A 21365-nucleotide genomic window follows, 5' to 3' on the forward strand; every position below is an offset into this window, starting at 1 on the left:
AATTCAGGTATGAAAATTTGAATACTGATTCATATAAATGAATGTGAAATAAAATATCAGCCTTTATTTCTGATTAGGTTCTACCAACCACATAGAAAAAAAGAACATTGAATTGAGAGGGAAAAAATGAGAAAGCTCCATGTTTCACAATATTACACTCTTGTCTGGTTTTGGATCTTGATGATGACACTGGTGACTTTGAACACATAGGACAAGTGCCTTATAAACACTTGATCCTAGAAAGATCCTCATTATATATTATATATTGCGTCTATAATGTGAAGAATTACATAGCTGGAAAATAATAACTTTGTTAGATTTTTTTTTTAATATTTATTTTTTAGTTTTCGGCGGACACAACATCTTTGTTTGTATGTGGTGCTGAGGATCGAACCCGGGCCGCACGCATGCCAGGCGAGCGCGCTACCGCTTGAGCCACATCCCCAGCCCTTGTTAGATCTTTAATATCTACATTTACCTCTCTAATATTAACTATAAAGCACGTACTGATTTAATTAGGATGTAATCATACATAATTACACTACTAAGTACATCCCAGAAAGTAAGGTTCACCTGAAATGCAATATTAATTAAAAAGTGCCAACTACCCCTGGCGAAGGTATGTAAATGGAAACAAGAAAGGGTTAAAAGAAAGTAAGTCCAGGGCCCCAGGGATGTTGGTTGATGCCTGGGGACCTTCACAAAGCAAGGGGGAGTCTCAGCCAGTCACCAACCCCAAGTCACACTCTAAAGAGAACTGTCCCTTAGTTCTTTTTTTAAAATATATATTTTTTTTTATTTTATAAGAAGCAATATATCAATTACCATGTATAAAAGGAAGGAGAAAGGAACATTACAGTGATTATGATTGACTTCCTTTTTTATTTGAGATGGGCTGGTTTGAGTGAGGTTACTTCCATTTAGTAAGTATTATGGTGTTGTCTGCTTCTGAGTTTTCAGAAACTTTCTTAAAAGCAAAGTTTTGCAAACAAAACCAAGAATCTTAAATAGAACCATTCTGAAAATTTCTTTTTTTTTAAATTTTTTATTTGTTTTAATTAGTTACACATGACAGTACAATGACCTTGACATATCATACATTTGAATCAGATGTGATATAATTTCTCATTTTTCTGAGTGTAAGGAAAGGCAGCAATCTCTTACTCCATCTGGTGGGATTCTGGCTTCTGGTGATCCTCATCCTACTCCATTTTAAAAATGATAGGATTGTGATAAAATCACTGAAGTATAAAACTATTTGAAAATGAAAAAAGTCAGGTACCTAGCCAAAAGTGATAATCAAAAAGTTATAAAATTCAAAGCAAAGTAGCAAGTTGGAAGTAATGTAAAGTTAGATCAAATAAGAGTTACTTTACTCACTTTCTTGGGAGTCCCTAAAACTTGGCAGATTTTGAAGATTTCATCAATTTCACTTGTCCCTGGGAACAGAGGTCTTAGGGTATAGAGTTCGGCCATGATGCTTCCCACAGCCCACACGTCAATGGGAGAACTGTACACTGAAGATCTTAGTAAAACTTCAGGAGCACGGTACCTTTGAAAAACAAGACAAAAACCAAAAAGACTGTTTGGAATATGACCTCACAGGTGGATGGGCAGTAGAACAGAACTCTAGTCATTAGTTTCAATCAAGGGATACTTATTTTCTCCTGTGTGCCAGGCATGTGTACATGTGTTAGGATGGGCTAGACATGATACATTCACAAGGGGTGGGCTGTACAGGAACGTATGAAATGCCCATGGAGCCTGAGACAGGAACTCAAATGAATAACAGGGAAATAAGTACTCTCTGTTATTTTAAGAAAAAAACATACCCCAAGCATCATGTCCAGCATATATTCACATGAAGGGTAGGAAATGAAGGTTAACAAAGATTATCCCTGAGTAGTACATTTTTTCTTTCTTTTTATCAGTTTTAAAGTGCTCATACCAAACTGGGAATGGAACCACCATTTGACCCAGCTGTCCCACTCCTCAGTTTAGACCCAAAGGACTTGAAAACAGCATACATTAATGTTTATAGCAGCACAATTCACAATAGCTAAACTGTGGAACCAACCTAGATGTCCTTCAGTAGAGAATGGATAAAGAAACTGTGGTATATATACACAAGGGAATATTACTCAGCATTAAAAGAGAATAGAATTATGACATTTGCAGGTAAATGGATGGAGTTGGAGAATATAATGCTAAGTGAAGTTAGCCAATCCCAAAAAACCCACTGCTGAATGTTTTCTCTGATCTAAGGATGCTGATTCATAGTGGGGATGGGGGGGCAGCGTGGGAGGAATGGAGGAACTTTAGATAAGGCAAAGGGGAGGGAGGGGAAGGGAGGGGGCATGGTGGTAGGAAAGGCAGTGGAAGGAGATGGATATCATTACCCAAAGTACATGTATGAAAACACGAATGGTGTGACTCTACTTTGTGTACAACCAGAGACATGAAAAACTGTGCTCCATTTGTGTACTACCAACTGAACTGCATTCTGCTGTCATAGATAACAAATTAGAATAAAATTTAAAACGTGCTCATACCATCAATCCAATCTTCTCTGTAGACAATAATATTTTTTAAAAAAATTTTTTTTAGTTGTAGGTGGACACAATACCTTTATTTTATTTATTTATTTTTTTGTAGTGCTGAGGATCGAACCTAGTGCCTTACACATGCTAAGTGAACACTCTACTGCTGAGCCACAACCCCAGCCTAATAATAATATTTTTAATTGAGGAAAATATGTATAAGACCAAAGGTACCTGGTAAGCCCAGCACAAAGTCTGCTAACTGGACAATATTTTCAATTCTAACTTTTTTCCTCCACATTGAAATGTGAAAATATTGCAAATACTTTGTAGTAGTCTTTTTGTTTTCACCCAGAGTTCTTTGACAAATATTTTTAACAGCTTTCCTGAGAGATGATTCACATAATATACAAGTCACCCTTTTAGCTATGCAATTCAATAGCTTTTAGTATATTCACAATCAATTTTAAGACATTTTCTCTATCTTTCTTATCCACCTCTCCCTTGATATCCTGTACCCAGCCCTAAGCAGCCACTAATCAAATTTCTGTCTCCACTTGCCTACTGTAAACTAATTTCCTAACGACGGAATCATACATGATTGTAACTAGCTCCTTTCACTAAGCATAACATTTTCAGGGTCTGTCCATATTGTAGCATGTATCAGCCCTTCATTTTTTAAAAATATCTTTAGTTGTAGATGGACATAATACCTTCATTATTTTATTTATTTATTTTATGTGGTGCTGAGGATTGAACTCAGTGCCTTACACGTGCAAGGCAAGTGCTCTACCATTGAGCTACAACCCTGGCCCAGCCCTATCTTTTTATTGCTGAAAAATATTCTATTAATTTGCCACATTTATTTACCCATCCATCAGTGGAAGGATGTTTGGGTTATTTCTGGTTTTGGCTGTTATGGATAATGCTTCCATGAACATCCACGCACAAGCTTTTGTGTGGACACGTTTTCTCCTGGGTGTACAGCTAGGTGTGGAATTTCTAGACCACATCGTGCCCATGTTTAACCACTAAGGAACTGTGGCCTTTTCCAAAGCCTCTCTATCATTTTACATCCCAGCAGCAGTTTATTAGGATTTTGCTGATTTTGTACATTCCTATCAATACCTGTTATTATGTTTTGACAAATATTTTTTGAGAGACAAAATTGATTTATGTTTTGCCAAACTTAGACACAGAAACATTTAAGTATTCTCACTTCCATTCCATGTCAATATAGAATCTAAATTTATCCAATTAAAAATAGGATCTCATTCCAAAGAATCTTCCCTCAAGAGACTTTCCAAATGTAATTACACATTTAACAAAATACAGCTACTACATTATTTGAACTTTTATCATTTCTTCAATTCCTCCCTTGCTTTTGTAGATAAATATTGACTTCCCGTCTTCAGACTTTGTTTTCAGTAACTGCAAGTTGCTATAAGCTTGGATTTTTGGTCCTCTATTTATTGAAAATTCTGATTAAAAATTTCCAAGTGATTTGAAACACAACGCAACCAAAATTTAAAGGACTTGTTTATGAAGAAGCTAAGATGCCATTGTCAAATCACCTAAATTGGGTTACACAGTAATTCTTCAAAGTCAATGACAGACAGCAAGGAGAGAAAGCACATGCTGCCATGCTCCAGTTCTTCTTAGTGAACTTCAGTATCCTCAAGACTTTGTAGTTCAGTTATTCTCCCTCGGTATGTGTGCGGATGATTGGTAAATTCTGGGGATGGTTTATATGTTGACTGGCAGCTTGTGTGGATGCAGTTCCAAACCAGACCCACATCATAAGCAATCCTTGCCGCTTCCTTGGTTCCTTCTTCATTTGGTAAGAACATTGTTTCTTATGAAGTTAGGCTTGTGTAAATTTGTATTTGTATTATCAATGTAAAAACAATACTTTCATTTTCAATGAAGGATTTTTAAGTTGAAATTAAGGTAGCATTCACAGTAATGTCAGATTTTTCCCCTTTCACAGAATGAGCCTATTAAAAGTTTCATTTGATTCTATGAATCATAAGGAAAAATTAAAAGTCGTTGCTAGAAATAAAGTAACTGAGTTTTTCCTTTGAAGCATTTCCACTCGTTTTAAAATGGCATCATTTAACTGTGACATCCTTCCTCCAATAAAGCACCTGTACACGCCCAGCCAATCACTTCACCTTTCCACTTGCACAAGATGGACTCAAAGAGGAGAGAAATTAACTCAGCATTGCGTCCTAGAATAATGTGAATTCATCAGAAGCTGCACGTGCTAATGGCTGGCCTTAACAGTCTTCTAAAATGCTACTAACTTTTCAAACAGATGCTAACACCGCCTGGGGAGAGTTGCTTTACTCTAGCTCAGCGACTATGTCCCCTGTAGATGGCAGATGTCACTGAATGTTTTGTGTAAGTTCATCAGCAACTTCTCTTTTAAGAAACAAAAAAATACTTTTTTTAAAAAAACTAAATATGCAGTTTTCTTTTGGAAAATTACTGTTGATAAAAGATTTCAGTGCAAAACGATTTCTTAAGAAAGCATCACCAAATGTATTCCTCACTTCAGGGTAGTTTGAACAAAGTACCACAACCCAGAAAAAACAAGAATTTACCCCCTGTGTCTGGAGGCTTGGTATGGCTATGGTCTGTTCCAGGAAACTCTTCCCCCAGCTCCCAGTATTGCTCTGGGCCATCCTTGGCTCAGGACATACCACTGGACCTCTGCGCCTGACTGCTTTCCTGGGAGCCTTCCCTTCTCCTCCCCCTGTGCATGGCTATCTCTGTGTAACTTCTTATGAGGACACCAGTAAGACTGGATTAAGGCCCACCTGACCCCACTAAGACCTCAGCTTAACCCAGTTTAGAATAAGATTACATGCACATGTACCAGGACTAGGACTTCAATATATCTTTTAGGGAGACACAATTCAAACTAGAACAATGAACAAGAAAATGATTGTAGATTTATACTTTGTAATAATCACTGTAGAAAGAATATTCAATTTTTTTGCGTGTATATGTGTGTGTGTGTGTGTGTGTGTGGTTTGAGGATTGAACCCAAAAGTGCTCTACCACTGAGCTATATCTAACCTTTTTTATCTTTTTTGAGTCAGGATCTTACTAAGTTGCCCAAGCTGGCCTTGAACTTGTGATCCTCCTGCCTCAGCCTCCTGAGTCAGTGGGGGTACAGGTATGCACCACCCTGTGGGCTTCAAACCACTTCTTTTTTCTTTTTTTTTTTAAATATTTATTTAATGTATTTTTAGTTGTAGTTGGACACAATATTGTTATTTTATTTATTTATTTTTATATGGTGCTGAGGATCGAACCCAGGGCTTCCCATGTTCTAGGCAAGCGCTCTACCACTGAGCCACAATCCCAGCCCCCACTTATTTTTTTCATTACATATTTTATTTGGAGATGTTTACACAAGTTCAGGGAAGCTAAATTTTTGAGACAGCGGATGTTATTAGATTATCGTCAGTTTATTACAAAAGAGATGTGGAAATTCTTTACATGATGAAAGATTTCAGAACTTCAGTGGAATGGACAGCTTCATAGGATGCCATTTCAACAGTGATTTGTTTCCGTCTCCATGCTTTCCAAGAATGTCACCATCTCTAAATAAGAAATGATCCTTGTCATCTAGAACACTTTGGTGCCTCCATACTTCACACTACCTGGCTGAATCTCCCACCCTTTCCTTTAGAGCCTGGTCCATAGCTACTACCATTGCTTGCAATACTTTTCCTTGAGATTTTTCTGGAAGCATAATGCCTCCTTTGGTTACAGTTTCGGCTACACTCCTTTCAACCAATACTCGGTCAAAAAGTAGAAGAAACTTTCTAAATGCTTGTCCGGCCGTGACTCCTGCTGCTGAAGTTCAGACTCTGCTCTTGTGCTGCTGCTGCAAAGAGACCCCTCAAAGCACTTCTGATATGCCCTACAGGTACACAGAGGAGTGATGACCTCCTACACTTCCTGTGCATCCATGATGCCACCAACTGGCACCTCAAAGCTATGGCTTAGGCCGTGGCACAAGTGACTGGCCGGCAGAGGGAACAGTGTCAAATACTTCTGTTGCCACCCACCTTGGAAGAGGTAGCTGAGGACCACTCCTGGCTAACACATTTGTCACAGTCTTCAGGAAAGGCATAAAGAAAGATGGGAAATACCTGGCCATTTTTCATATTTTGCCATGTGTCAAATGCAAACTTGGCTCACTGATCACATGTCTCTAAGTTTATGGAAAAGAGCCCAGAGGAAACAGGAAGTGTGTTGATAATGGCACCAGCGGGGACTGTCCTGGGCAAAAGAGACACACAGTCACTCTATCCAGGCTCATCCTCAGACCTCTCCTCTAACTGTACTTGTTCCTTTGGTGATCTCAGCCAATCCTGAGAGTTGAAATACTGGGGTCTTCTGAACTGATGTCTCCAGCCCAGCCTTTGCCCTTGAGCTCTGGATCACACATCTAACCATCGCTTTGGCATCCACTGGCTGTCATCTCACTCAACCCAAAACAGGACTGTGCTTTTCCTGCCAAGGCCTCCGTAGCACTCCACAGCTCAACGAGTGGTGACTGCATCCTTCCAGATAATCTGGACAAAAACCTTGGAGGGTTTGATTCTTTCCTCTTATCCCGCACCCTGCTTCATGGGGGAAACACACACAGAATCCCACAATTCTCACCATCCACATGGCCAGTGGGTTCAGGTCACCATCTTTCCCTGCCCAAATTATCTGTCTCCCTGCTTCTGCTCTGATTCCCTAAAACATGCTTTCAACATGGCGGCCGGGGTGATGCCTGTAAAACTGGTAGGTCCTGGCATCTCTTCACACAATCTTCCTGGAGCAGCCCCTCTGGCTCAGATTCAAAAGCTGGTCCCGACAGTGACCTACAAGGCCCTGTGTGATCTGGCCGCTCTGCAAACTCTCTGACCTCATTTCCTACTGCTATGCTCCCCTCTCATCCTGTGCTTTACAGAACTTACTAGGGGCACATTTCTGTCCCAGAGCCTTTACTTTCACAGCATGGGTTCAGTCTGAGAGCTCCCACTTGCCCCAGCACCTCCTCCAGGCCTATTCTCAGTGAGACCCTCCATTAAATTAGCAATATTACCCCTCTCCCCCCATCTCCCACCAACTCCCTGTCACCTCTTCATATTTTACCTCTCCATAATTGTGTATATCACTATTATATATATCACTTATATATATATATATATATATATATATATGTATGTGCACATATATATTCATTCTTATTTTTACTGAAATATAATATACATACAGGAAAATGCACTTATTATGAGAGGTGAGCTTGATGAATTTCCACAAATCGAACACACCCATGGACCCAGCATCAAGGTCAAGACGCATGTTAGCCTCTCAGAAGACCTGTCACGCACTCATCCCATCACTTCTGCCCCTTCACCTCTGCCCCATTGGGTGATACACTGTACTACTGTGGATGGATATGCAGGTAGTTTGCTATTACATGTCTTTGGGTAAACAGGTGGGTCTTCCTGTTGGGACTCATGATATTTTTAGCTTGTTTCTAAAAAGAAGCTGTAGTGTGAGCAGTATGAAGCAGACATTTTTCTTTTCTGTTTTGTTCACGTCTGTGTTCCCAGTGCTTAACATAATATTTGGCACATAGTAGGTATTCAATAATATTTGCTGAATGAACAAATGAGATTCTTTTTCTTTTTCTTTCTTTTGTAGCAGTTCTGAGGACTGAACCCAGGGCTTGGCCCATGATAGGCAAGTACTCTACACTGAACTACATCTAACCTAACCTAGCTTTATAAATCAACTTTGAGACAAGATCTCACTAAGTTATCCAGCCTGGCCTCCAACTTGCAATCCTCCTGCCTCATCCTCCTGAGTAGCTAGGATGAAATCCTTTTTCTTTCTCTGATTTTACTGATCAGAATATATGAACCACTGCTTCCCTCTTTCTAAACAATACAAAATTAATTTCTATATATTGTTTTAAATACCCAATATGGAGCCTCCAGAAAGATAGATAACAATTAATCACAGGAAAACTTCAATATAAACTTGAGCCTCAGGAGAGTTGTATAGAACTACGTACCATCTGGTAGATACATAATCAGTATATGGTGGCTGTGACCTTAATTCTCTTGCAAGTCCAAAATCAGCAATTTTCACAAGTTCTGGACCCATGCAAAGCAAGTTTTCTGGTTTCATGTCCCTATGGAAAAAGCCTTGGCAAAATAGAGAAGAAAAACATAATAAATCCTCATGTTCAAACAGTTTTATTTGATTCACAAACAAAACACAACGGAATCTCTCTACTGTAATTAAACAAGGTGCTGGAAAAACGACCGCATTTATTGATTAAAAATGATGAGATGCAGGGATGCTGCTTTCAAAGTGATCTGGCAGGATCTGCACCGTCTCCACTAACGGGACAACCTTAATGAAAGCTATTGCTGTCACTACTGGGTAGGAGATGAGGAGTTGAGGCCCAGAGGGAGGAGCCTGACACCTAGGGTCACTTCCTCATCAGCCTTAAGTCCTGTGACACAGTGCAGTATAACACAAAATACCTTGAGAATAATCACTGATTTCAAAAAGCCATGGACAAAACAAATTATTTTAGCTCAATTCTCCCCAGTAGTTTCAGTAATGAGAAGCCCAGTGTTTTTATTACCAATTCAATACACAAGATAGCCCAGTGTAGTGGTGCACTCCTGTAACCCCAGCAACTCGGGAGGCTGAGGCTGGAGGATCATAAATTCAAAGCCAGCCTCAACAATAGCGAAGTGCAAAGCAACTCAGTGAGACCCTCTCTCTAAATAGAACACAAAATAGGGCTAGGAATGTGCCTCAGTGGTCTGGTTCTAGTACCCCAAGTTCAATCCTTGGTAAAAAAAAAAAGAAGAAGAAGAAATATATAAGATAGATGGTTAGTTACCCAGGATAATGGGAAGTCCAAAAAAAATGAAGCAGGAAACCCAAAGAACACGAAAGCCCTCCTAGCAGATCAGAGTCGCAGGGAGTCCTTTCCTAAGAGTGACCTCAGGTTTACTGTTGGACACTGATGGCTTGGACTCTGAGGCCATGCCAGTTGGAAGAACTGTAGGTGTTTTTTATGAGAGGATTTCGTGCAGCTTTGGGGCTAGGATTTTAAAGCCTAAACATTTTTAATCACTTCAAAGCCAGTGACATTAATCCATGAAATCTTAGCAAACTAACCAATTACGTATTTATATAACTGAGATTTTCCTCCGTGCATTCTAATCTACTGGCAATATTGTCCAGTTTTAACAAATTATTGGTCTTGTTCTTAAATTGCTACTAATAAAAAATCTCTTTTTTCTCAAAGTATTACATCTGAGTTGCTTTACTATAGCAAACAAAAAATGGCTTTTGTAAAAATGTCTATTGTCCTTAGAACCTTATTTCTCAAATCACTGTGTAGTCAACTATATTAGTCAACTCTGGATTATTCAGCCACAATTTTTAAATCCTAAGCTAACTTTCTCCTTAAATCCTTTATTGCTTAGGTTATAGTTAATAATAGCATAAATAAAGTCAGGCATATCAAGAGTTACATTGAACAGAGTTAAAAATATACTGAAAATTAGCAACTCATTATGAACAATTAAAATAGCATGTCATCCTGTATTTCTATGTACTTAAGAAATTATTGATCTTTAACAATGAATTATACTATATTATTACCAGACAAGACATGAAGGAAGACTGGGGAGGCTGCGTTTGCCTGCAGCAATGATATGATATACACTTTTCCAACTTAATGCCTAAATATCTAGTGCTTCTAAACAAATGTTCTTTAAAAATAAACATGTTAGATTTTTGAACTAATGATTATTCTGGTTTGATAGGTATGCAAAAAACCCTACATAAATTAAAATTACATAAATAAGCAATTCATAGACAATAGAAACAAGCACCTGCTTTAATTTCACTCAGAGAATAATGTAAATCCTAACAATAATCATGAAACATCACACCACAGGGGCTAGACGCTACTTAAAAGTTAGTGACTGCTGACACTAGAACAAAGAATCCCAGTCTTTCCCAAAAGATCTTCTCACTGTTAATGTTTCTGTTGCAATCAGGGGTCATAAGATTGCAGGATGAGTTAATTATGATGACTAAGACAACAGGCTGATGAGCAAACTATTAGTTATAGAATACAGATACTCCATATAGGATTATGATATTATAAAGTGTGTGTGTATAGATAGGCACATACCCCATTACTGAACAGTTGGCATATAATTCTTGTGTGTGACCTTGACAATACAGAGACAGGGAGATCAGACTGAAAAGACACCTACCATGTTTATGGATAAACGCCAGCCCTTGCAATATCTGATACATAATATTTCTGATGACTGACTCAGGGAACAATTTGTTTCTGGAAGAAATGAATACATAGTCATGAAATTCTGTTAGCCTTTCTTGGCCTTAAGATACTGGCTAATGGTGTAATTTATAGATTCATAGTGTTAAAGGTCATAAATTTAAAGTGTGTTCTGATATTTCATAAAAACTCAAATCCAACAGTGAATGTATTTCATATATATTCAATAGTTAAATTCTTTTTTATTGGTTCCTTTTAGTTATACATGACAGTAGAATCCATTTTGATAATATTATACAAGCATGGAATATTTCTTATTCTAATTAGAACTCCATTCTTGTGGGATTCACTTAGGTATTTTCATATATGAAAATAGGAAAATTATGTCAGATTCATTCTACTGTCTTTCTTATTCCTATTCTCCCTCCTTCCCTTCATTTCCCTTTGTGTAATCTACTGAATTTCTCTTCTTCCCCTCTGCCCCCATTCCTGCACTATATTGTGGTTTAGCTTCAGCATATCAGTGGAAACATTCGATCTTTGGATTTTGGGGATTGGTTTATTTCACTTAGCATGATAGTCTCCAGATCCACCTATTTACTGGCAAATGTTATAAAGTCATTCATCTTTATGGTTGAGAAATGTGTATATATATATATATATATATATATATATATATATATATATATATATTCCACAATGTCTTTATCTATTCATCTGTTGTGGGGCACCTAGGTTGGCTTCATAGCTTAGCTTCAATAGCTAACTTCTAAACTGTCCCAAGAGGAACAAAGTAAATTGCAAAACTGAATCACTATCAGATAAACCAATGGTCTAAGAAATCTGTATTATGTAGGCTCTAAGAGTTTTAAGGGGCATGCATATTTCAGTTTTATATTGCATATTAGTAACTATTACTGTACTTCTGAAGTCCAATAGAAATACACTAATAGTTACAAATGTAAGTCACTAATATACTTGGTTTCTAGTAGCCACGTTTTTAAAAAAGCAAATGAAACAGATTAACTTTGAAATTTCTCTAAAAATTTTTATTTTTAATTTATTTTTAACTAAAAATTATACATATTAATCTATTTCAATATGCAATCAATGTAAAATGATTAAAAATTTTCTTTTTTTTTGTACCAAGTTCTCCAAACTTGGTGTGTAATTTATTGTATGTTAATACCACAGTTCAACTTAGGTATTTCAAGAATTTTCAACTTAGGTATTTCAAGAATTCAGTAGCTACATGTGACTAATGGCTACAGTATTAACAGTGCAATTTTAATTGTGTTCACATAATGTCCATAGTAAGATTTCAATAAGGACTAAATTAAGGCTGCAAAATATGAATCTCTGCCAGGCCACCAACTGAAGTGACCAACAATTAATATTTTGACCTTTAGAGATTCTGTCTACAGGTTTAATAATTAAAATGAGAATTTCCTTGGGATTGGTAATTATCATTCACTTAGACATTCTCACCAGTGATTTTATTAGGTCCTTTCTTGAGAGCTACTTCAGTTCTTTCTCCATTCTTTTTGGCAGAGCTGCATCGGGCATGGGGCATGCTGGGAAGCACTGTACCCCTGAGCTAGGTTCCCAGCCCTAAGATTAGATGCTTTGATAAGATGCTTGAGAGGACAATAAAGATAATTTCCTTACTTTTGCCTAAGGCCAGCTTTATTACTGAATATTATAGTATGGGTAGACTTAAAAAAAAAAGCATATATATATATATATATATATTTTTTTTTAAAGAAGCATATATATTTATTTATATATAAATATTTTAATATTATTTATATATAATATACAAACATATATAAAATCAATAAACAAATATAATACATTACACATTATTTAATATTATTTATATATTATATATTATTTACATAAATATATAATAATTATTTATATATAAATATTTTTACATAAAAATATTTACCTTGACTTCTGTAGAAGGTGGCTATGTCCCAGCTAGTCCTTCAGTATAAAGAGCTACCATTCAATAAAAATAATAACTAATGGGGCTGGGGTTGTGGCTCAGCGGTAGAGTGCTTGCCTAGCCCTTGTGAGGCACTGGGTTAGATCCTCAGCACCACATAAAAATAAACAAATAAAATAAAGGTATTGTGTCCAACTACAACTAAAAAAATATTTAAAAAAATAATAACTCCATTATTTAAATCCACCTCCTGGAGTGATAAATCTATATATCATAATGTATGGCATATTGAAAGGATCCAAGAAATTCATGGAAGAAATAATATCCAAAATACAGTTTGTATAAAATTAAGACATACCTGTCTTTCATTAATTGATAGAGGTTTTCTTTCATATATTCAAATATAAAATAAAGATGGTCATTTTCTCTGATAACTTCTTTCAGTTTAATCACATTGGCATGATTAAGTTTCTTCAGAGACTGCAAAACAACAAAACATTTAAATTCTTAAAGCAAATTTATAGAAGTTGGAAAAATCTTATCAATGCTAGGTATGATAACTACCTTAAATAATTTTCCATTTCATTTAAATTATTTAGTGAACTGTATTTTAATATCTCCATAATCTAAAAAGAATCTTAGAATATCTGCTTAAAGCAAGTAGCAAATATTTTAAATAATGAATGCAAAATAAACCTAGTCAATAATTTCCACCAAACATTTTCAATCTGTCACATTTTCTCAGTCTATTTAATAGGTCTAACTTTTTTTCCTGATTTAGCCATGTGAAACTCCATGTAAAAGTCTCCAAAAATTGTGCCAATATAAGGAAATGGTATGTTATAGTTTGGAAAGTTGTCTTTCTTTTGATAATATGAATTTAAAATGCTCTTTTAAAAGTGAGAGAACTTTCAAATATGAAGATAGTTATTTTCTGTTCTCCACTAACATCAGAGCAAGAAGAAATGAGAAATGTCTCCAAGAAGGTAAAGGGAAAGCAGACACAATTGTCTTTGGAATGCTTCCCACAGAGAACAGACTGCTGTCCTAGCCACTGTCCCCAGGTCCGCCGGAGAAGGAGTTAGGGCTTCAAATGCTTTCCATCTCTAAGATTTACCTTCACTTCTCTCAAGTTCATACATTCGTCCCAAGAATAGAACTTTCTCTTCATCCTGAAATAAATAAAGAAAACGTTTAACATACAGGGTGGAGGAATACAAGGTACAAATCTGGGTAAGCTGATACTTCTCTTTTTTGTTTAGTTTCTTAAAGAAGATCAGCTCCTCCGGCCTCTCAAGGCTGTTGGTAAAGGCTCTTGCCTGTCTGGTCTGACATTCTGCTTTAGCACAAAGATGCATTACCATTAATCTTCCTTTCCAGGTGAGTCCTTAACAGTTTCCTAATCAGTTTAGTTATGCTTTGCTCAAAGAGCCTCTTCCATATTTCCTTTCTTTTTTGGAACTTAAAAGATGAATATAAGCAGGAGCAGTGGTGCACTCGTATAATTCCAGTGACTCGAGAGGCTAAGGCAGGAAGATCACAAGTTCCAAGCAATATGGCAAGGCCCTAGGCAACTCTGTGAGACCCTATCTCGAAAAATGAAAAGGGCTGGAGATGTGGCTCGGTGGTAAAGCACCCCTGAGTTTACTCCTAGTACCAAAAAAAAAAAAAAGAAAAAAAGAAAAGAAAAGAATAAGCAACACTGTACCTCAGAGAGGGACGGGGGAAGAATCACAGTTTTTTTTTTTTCCAACTTACAGAAAATTTTTATTAAATGATATATTGATGTGCAGGATTTCATTTACCAGATGATTCTTTTATTTTTATTTATTTTTTATTTTATTTTATTTTTTTTCATTGTTCAAATACTAAAAGTTTATTGTTTTTTTTATAATTTTTATTGTTGGTTGTTCAAAACATTACATAGTTCTTGATATATCATATTTCACATTTTGATTCAAGTGGGTTATGAACTCCCATTTTTTACCCCGTATACAGATTGCAGAATCACATCGGTTACACATCCACTGATTTACATATTGCCATACTAGTGTCTGTTGTCACAGTTTTGGTAGCAAACTTAGTCAGTGATTTGATCAGACAACTTTTATATCATTACCTAGCTTTAGAAAAGAGGACCATAAAGTTAAATGGCTTAAGCTGCGAAGACTCAGAGCAAGAAGGCTTTAGAAGTAGCTTGCTTGCTTCCTTTAGACTGGAGGCTGAGCCAAGCCTTTCCTGGATTTTGTCCTTTTCTTTCCCTCTTCCATCCCAGTGTGGATACCATTAGAGATGCATACCAAGAGTGAGTGTATTTAGAGTAATCAAGCAATTCCATTATGCATACCATAGGTAGAAGCTGTGTTTGCATATGAATAGATTTGTAATCTGGTTCAATGTCAGATACGAGATGTGTTCTAAAAGATCCTCAAGAAGCTTAGTGCTACATTATTAATTAGAATAAATCTCATAATCCAGAGCCTCTACCAGGGTATAACACACAGTGGAGGAACCGGGAAAAGAGCCGGCAGCACATTACGGTTAAGGACACAGGATGTGAGCTGTGGAGCTGAGTGGCCTCGCAGCAAACCCTGGCTCAGCAGCTCACTAACTAATGACCTTGGATGAGTGACGTCATGGCCCCTCTGTGCCTCAAATTCTTTAGCCATAAAGGAAAAGTATATTGCATAATGTTTAATTCAGGACTCAGTAAACAGTAGATATTCTTATTTTCACCAGTTATCTATGATTGACTATAGGACATGTAGCACATCACTGTTATTATCCCTAAAATACCCTTAATGAATCAGAAATTCAACTCTAGTCAAGTACTAGAAATTTATGAAGAAATGAAATCAAGGGTTTATCAGTGTACCGAAAGATACTTTTCAGTATTACAGATTCATAAAATTTCTTGCTAAAAATATAAAAGTTAAATGTAGCATAATACTGAATTTAAAATAAAAATCAGGGCTGTGATTGTGGCTCAGTGGTAGAGTGCTCACCTAGCATGTGCGAGGCCCTGGGTTCAAAGACCCTCAGTACCACATAAAAATAAATTAAATAAATAGATAGATAGATAAATGTATTGTGTCCAACTACAACTAAAAAAATCAATTCAAAATATAGCTAGAAAAGAAAATTCACTTAGTAGAATGATCACATGTATCCCAAACTGCATTTATTATCTGCTATGATTCTTAAAAAACAACTTTCTAAGATTAAAAAAAGTATCTAATCTTTTAGAAACCAGATAAAAATATACTCAAAAACTTTTCATAATTCAGTAGTAATTGACACTTGCAAAATCTGTATTCTCTTCTTCCATATTTACTAATATGGTTCTTTCTTTCCAGCAATTACTATTTCTCAGCAATGCTTCTTCTTAAGGTGACATATGTATCTATCAACTACAAATACAGATATTCCTTGCACAATAATTATCCCAAAGACAATCCAGCTTCTTGGTATAGCTAATAAAAGGCATTTCCTTTTAGGTTCCTGCCATTTTCTCTCATTTTTCCATTTGTCTGCCTTCTACTATGTACCAGAAGAATGAGCCAGTCAGAGATGATTGCTGTGGTATTTCCTATCTGTTAGAGGATCTAGACTTCAGACAAGTGAACACAAAGCACAAGCAGAAATGAGTTATAGGGACCCTGAGCGAGAACAGCAAGGAGATCTTTTAGATCAATGGTCAGGCCATCTTGATAAGAGAGTATGTCAGCTGAGACCTCGAAGATAGAAGGTACTTGATACGAAGACGAAAAATAAGATTCAGGCAGACAGAAACAGCTAGGAAGAGCTGGCTGTTAAAGGAGTGGGAGTCCAATCCAGACCAGTTGTTATTTCTCTAATGCCTTGAGCTAATTTTCATGGCTACTCCCAATAACTCCTGGTAGGAAAATGATCATGCTGCTCTCCTAGGTCACCCTTCCTGCTCTGCTGCTCCTGCACGGCGCTCACCATCTGTGAACACCTTCAATAATGTACTTCTCTTTTCCCAAGTATAAGTTCCTTGGGAACACTCTTAGATGCCTACATCTGGTTGTGGCGCATGACAGGTGCTCAATAAATATTTGCTAAATGACTGGATGCATTTCTGTACCCACAGGTGGCTCACTGAGGACATAAGTTCTCACACCCAGGAACACCTCAGAAATGGAGTTGCCTCCCAAGTCCTTCAGGGTGGAAGCTTCATGAACATTGATCTCAATGAGGTGAAGGAATCTTCCTCCCCTGCCTTGCATGCACTGTAATGTCACAGCTTTCGAAATTTGAAGTGTCTTGGTTTCCCCCTTGTTGTTATTGTTTAGAGACAGGGTCTCTCTGTGTTGCCCAGACTGGCCTTGAACTCTGGTGCTCAGGAGATGCTCTTGTTTCAGCCTCCTGAGCAGTGGAGCCATTGTGCTCCGCTGTTATAGTTTTTTTTTAATGGCAGCAGATAAGTGGTGCCATAAATTAAAATCCCCCAAAGGGCCTCTTCAAAAAAGAACCTTTTATTTTATTCTTTAAATTCACTCACCCTCAACACATTCCGGTCAGTTCTGACTGCATCTCTAGACTGATGAAAAGCTTTTCTTATGAAATTAAGTACAGTTGTGTGTGCTTAAGGGATAACTTCTGATAAGTGTGTCCTTCCGTCACTTTGTACTTGTGTGAATGTCTTAGAGTGCTCTGACACAACCTAGATGGTGGGGCCTCCTGTACACGATGCTCTTTGGTGCAGACCGTGTGAATGAGGTCCATGCAGCGTGCTGTCATATATACGGTCCATCATTGAAAACGTCATGCAGCATAGAACACCAATTTCTTTCCCGCACTCATATTCTCAGATTGTCCCACCCCGTTGGACATCTCCATCACCACACACACCCCCGCTTCTCCTGGCCACCTCTGCTGTGCTAGCCCTTGTCCTCCACTCTGCTTTTCAGCCTCGTGGATAACTGAGTGTGTCCCATTCTAACAGCACCCACCCCCACACCAACTCCTTGTTCCTCTGTAAAAGGTTTTTAGAATGAAAAATACCTCCTTCCATATAAGCAACTTCATCTCAAGGGGACATGCTTACTGTCTACTTTGAAGACCAAGGACCAGCAGCTCTTCTCCATCTGCACATTCAGAATGTATTCAGCACAGAATTTATTTTATTTGGGGGGGAGGAATGGATAGATTCAAAATGTGTTAGACCTAGAATTTTTATGGCCTAAATTGAGACTGCTGAAATTTTTATGCCATCAAGCATAAGATGATGGTCCTGATCGGATATTATGGGATGTGAGTGGTTTGGGTAAAAAATAGGGATGCACAGAGAACAGAAATCAAGGGGTCTGTCATCTACCATTTTCAGGTGAAGTTCATTCCTTTGCATAGGAATTTATGAGAAAATGCAAAGTCTTCTCGAGTGGCTCTTGAAGCAACTTAAGGTGAGCTCCACCCTGAATCTCCCTTCTGCAGACTGAGGAGCACCCACGCGGACAGTCCTGCCGGCGGCCTGGCTTCACAGTCCCCCACTCCAAAATGTTCTCTTCTGTCCTGTCACAGTCACTCAGACACATTTGATCATCACAAGGGACAGCTCTTGAGTGGCTGCTCTCCAAGACCTCACCTTTAAAAATGTCAGACTCTGGCTGTAACCCCGGCCCTTCCACCATCATTACCCCAGAATGCGTTCACACTCCCCCTTTTCAAGCTTTGCTACTCCTGCAGTTGCCTGCTTGGCTCTGCTGGCCTCTCAAGACACCCCCCTCTCCCAGCTTCCTGCCACTCTTGCTGGGCGTCCTCTGGTCTCTGCCTTCCCTACAGCTGGTGGAGATGGGGAAAAGTCACCTCAGTGCTCGAAGAGGCTCCGCTTCCAAGTCTGTCCACAGAATCTCAGGGGGACTCTCACTGGTATCCGGCAATTCTTCTGTGACTTCAGTTACCTGGTTACACATTCTTCCCAACTATCCAAAGCCCAGTACCGCTGTCACCATCCTTCCTTCTATTCTTTGCTCTACTGCAGTCTAGCTGATCTCTTCTACAGTTTCATTGGACTGACATTTACTGTGGCCACCAGCTATGTCATAGTCCCCCAATCCAAGGAACAACACAGCAGATAATATGGTGTGGATACCAAAAGGCCATTTCTAGCACTTTACTTTTGCCTTCCACTATAGAGGCTGGAAGAGTAAAAACTGTCTCCTTGCATGTCCTTGAAGTAGGGAGACCAAGACCCAATTCTAGCCAATAACATGAGACGGAAGTCCTTAGGGCTCTAAGAAAGAAATAATCCTTTCTTAAAGGATAGGAGAAGAGTTTGCTGGTATTATTCTTCCTTCTTCCCATCTTGAACATAGATTAATGCCTAGAGGTAAAGTAGCCATAATGTGGTCATTAGGTGACATATTTGAACAACAACAAAAAAGTGTTAACTGCTCAGTATGAAGAAGATAGAAAAGATCTATATTCTTTGGGTACCTTGTTGTATCAATAAAAGAGTTCTGGAATCAATACTTCAGATATGTCAGAAAAACAAATCATTTATCTAAGTCATCATTTTTTAACTTATGTGTTTGTTACTTGCAGCAAGATGCATTCCTAAACAATACAGATGCATTTCAGTCACTAGCTATTACTTATCTTCCAGTTGAATACGTCTCCTTTTAAAACATCTTTCCCCTGGGGTTATTTTCTACACTCTCTGGCTCCCCCCTATTCTCTCAGTGTTCTTTGTAAAACTCTCTTCCAGAGCCCACCCTTTATATGCTGGGGTTTGTCAGTCATCTGTGTGAGGACTTCTTTGCATCTCCCTCTATAGAGTTTCAATTGCTATTGCAGACTAATTCAGGTTAAGTATACCTTATCCGAAATGTTTGAGACAAGAAGTATTTCAGATTTTGGATTTTGGAATATTTGTCTATGTATGATGAGATATCTTGAGGATGAGACCTAAGTCTAAATATGAAATTCATTTATGTTTCATATATACTTCATATATATAGACGGAAGGCAATCTCATAAAACCTTTTTAGTGTGCCTGCATTTTAGCTGTGATCTCATGTAACTCCACGCATGAAGTGACTATGGAATTTTCCACCATCATATCCTATTGGTGCTCAAAAAATTTCATATATGGGATTGTTTGAATTTCAGATATGTGGATTAGGAATGCTCAACTGATAATTCCAAATAACCAAGCTAGAGCTTTGAGCTTTTAAATGCAAATATAAAATTTGGTTTGTAAATCTGGTTACCTCTATTCATTTTAATAATCTTTTCCCTCCAAGATTTCATACACACTATTCTTACTGACTGGATCATTCTCCCCCACCCCACCTTTTTTTTTTTACATACACGCATGCTGGAGATTAAATCCAGGGCCTCGTGCATGCTGGGTGAGTGCTCTACCACTAAGCTAAATCACCAACCCATCCCCCTCCTGTTTTTTTGTAATTGTTTTCTCATTCTTGAGTGTGGGAAGCCATCCTGACACGTGACTGGGCGACTCCCGTTAAGGGTCTGAGGCTTCTGGCTGTGTCGGAATTTTCCCGGCCCTTTCCTGATGAGAGAACCCGTCCGTGTGGGGGTGTGACTGACCACTGACCCCGGGGGCCCAATCACTGACCCTGACCTTGGAGTGCAGTCCCCCCTCAACCTTCATTGGATGGAATTATCCCCTGAATTTCTTGTTCCCCAATAAAAGGCTACTCCCTGGCGGGTTCACTCTCTCTCTCTCCTGCTAGCCCTGAGTAATCCTTGCTGCCCTGCTGGGCGGTTAGAGGTTGGAGCCAGAGAGGGGAGCCGTCTCGGACCTGGCAATAGAAATAAGGTAACTGAGTCTGTGTGTTTTATTTCGATCTCTTCTAACTAACTTTATGCCTAGAACCTCATTAATGAAACCATTGCGCAGGCCGCGTGGTAGACTTGAGGTCTCACTTTCTATGGGAAACCTTTTATAATACTTTTCTAGCATCACTTCTCTGTGTTCCCTAGGACCCAACAGCCCACCATCATAGGATTTAACATACTTTATGTTGTTGGCTTCTTCAATATGCACAGTAATGTGTCTCCCTTGTCTTTATTTTATCCTGAGCACCAAGTAAAATAAGAGTTTAGCAATTGTGTGCCGTGTGAATTTTTAAATTTTCTCAAGTCTTCCACAAGACTCATTCATTTCTGCTCTATCCTTGCTTCAGAACGCTGATGGACAGGGGATACTTAATGTGGCAGACACCCTGAGCTAACTATCCAAGAACCCTTCTTCTCATCCTCTTTATGGACAGAGCTCAGCTTTGCTACAGGGATACAAAATGTCCAGCCAGGTACTCAGTTTCCCAGCCTCCCTTATAGCTAGATGTGTCATGTGACACAGTCTGGCCAATGGGAAGTAACCAGATCTCCTCTGGATAGGACCAGGGGAAAGATTTTGCTTCTCAAATTTTAAAAGAGTAAAATAACTAACTGGCCTCAGCCCTTCCCGTTTCTTCTTCCTTGGAACTCATACTTAAAGCCTGGAGCAGCTGCAGCTATTTTT

At 38.2% G+C, this 21365-nt stretch overlaps 1 protein-coding gene, 1 long non-coding RNA gene and 1 pseudogene across 5 annotated transcripts in view; 1 reads left to right on the forward strand and 2 right to left on the reverse strand.

Annotated features, from left to right (window-relative positions):
• The window catches only part of Mak (male germ cell associated kinase), a 57581-nt gene that overhangs the window by 24900 nt on the left and 11316 nt on the right, over window positions 1–21365 (reverse strand). For all 4 annotated transcript variants that reach the window (XM_046453515.2, XM_058582395.1, XM_046453514.2 and 1 more), the window contains exons 3-7: window positions 13968–14022; window positions 13209–13330; window positions 10874–10953; window positions 8635–8767; window positions 1381–1552 (exon numbers count right to left, since the gene is read on the reverse strand). In XM_046453515.2, coding sequence (XP_046309471.1) covers window positions 1381–1552; window positions 8635–8767; window positions 10874–10953; window positions 13209–13330; window positions 13968–14022 — 562 coding nt within the window. The remainder of the gene's footprint in view (window positions 1–1380; window positions 1553–8634; window positions 8768–10873; window positions 10954–13208; window positions 13331–13967; window positions 14023–21365) is intronic.
• LOC131424498 (10 kDa heat shock protein, mitochondrial-like) lies at window positions 5817–7016 on the reverse strand (annotated as a pseudogene).
• Window positions 16688–20955, forward strand: LOC124098628 (uncharacterized). Its single transcript, XR_006853642.2, has 2 exons — window positions 16688–17070; window positions 18201–20955. It is a non-coding gene; the product is annotated as an uncharacterized LOC124098628 (long non-coding RNA).

The sequence above is a fragment of the Marmota monax genome, unplaced genomic scaffold (assembly GCF_021218885.2).
Source record: "Marmota monax isolate L192 unplaced genomic scaffold, Marmota_monax_Labrador192_F-V1.1 WCK01_AAM20220418_F8-fsc00029, whole genome shotgun sequence".
Classification (NCBI taxonomy): domain Eukaryota; kingdom Metazoa; phylum Chordata; class Mammalia; order Rodentia; family Sciuridae; genus Marmota; species Marmota monax.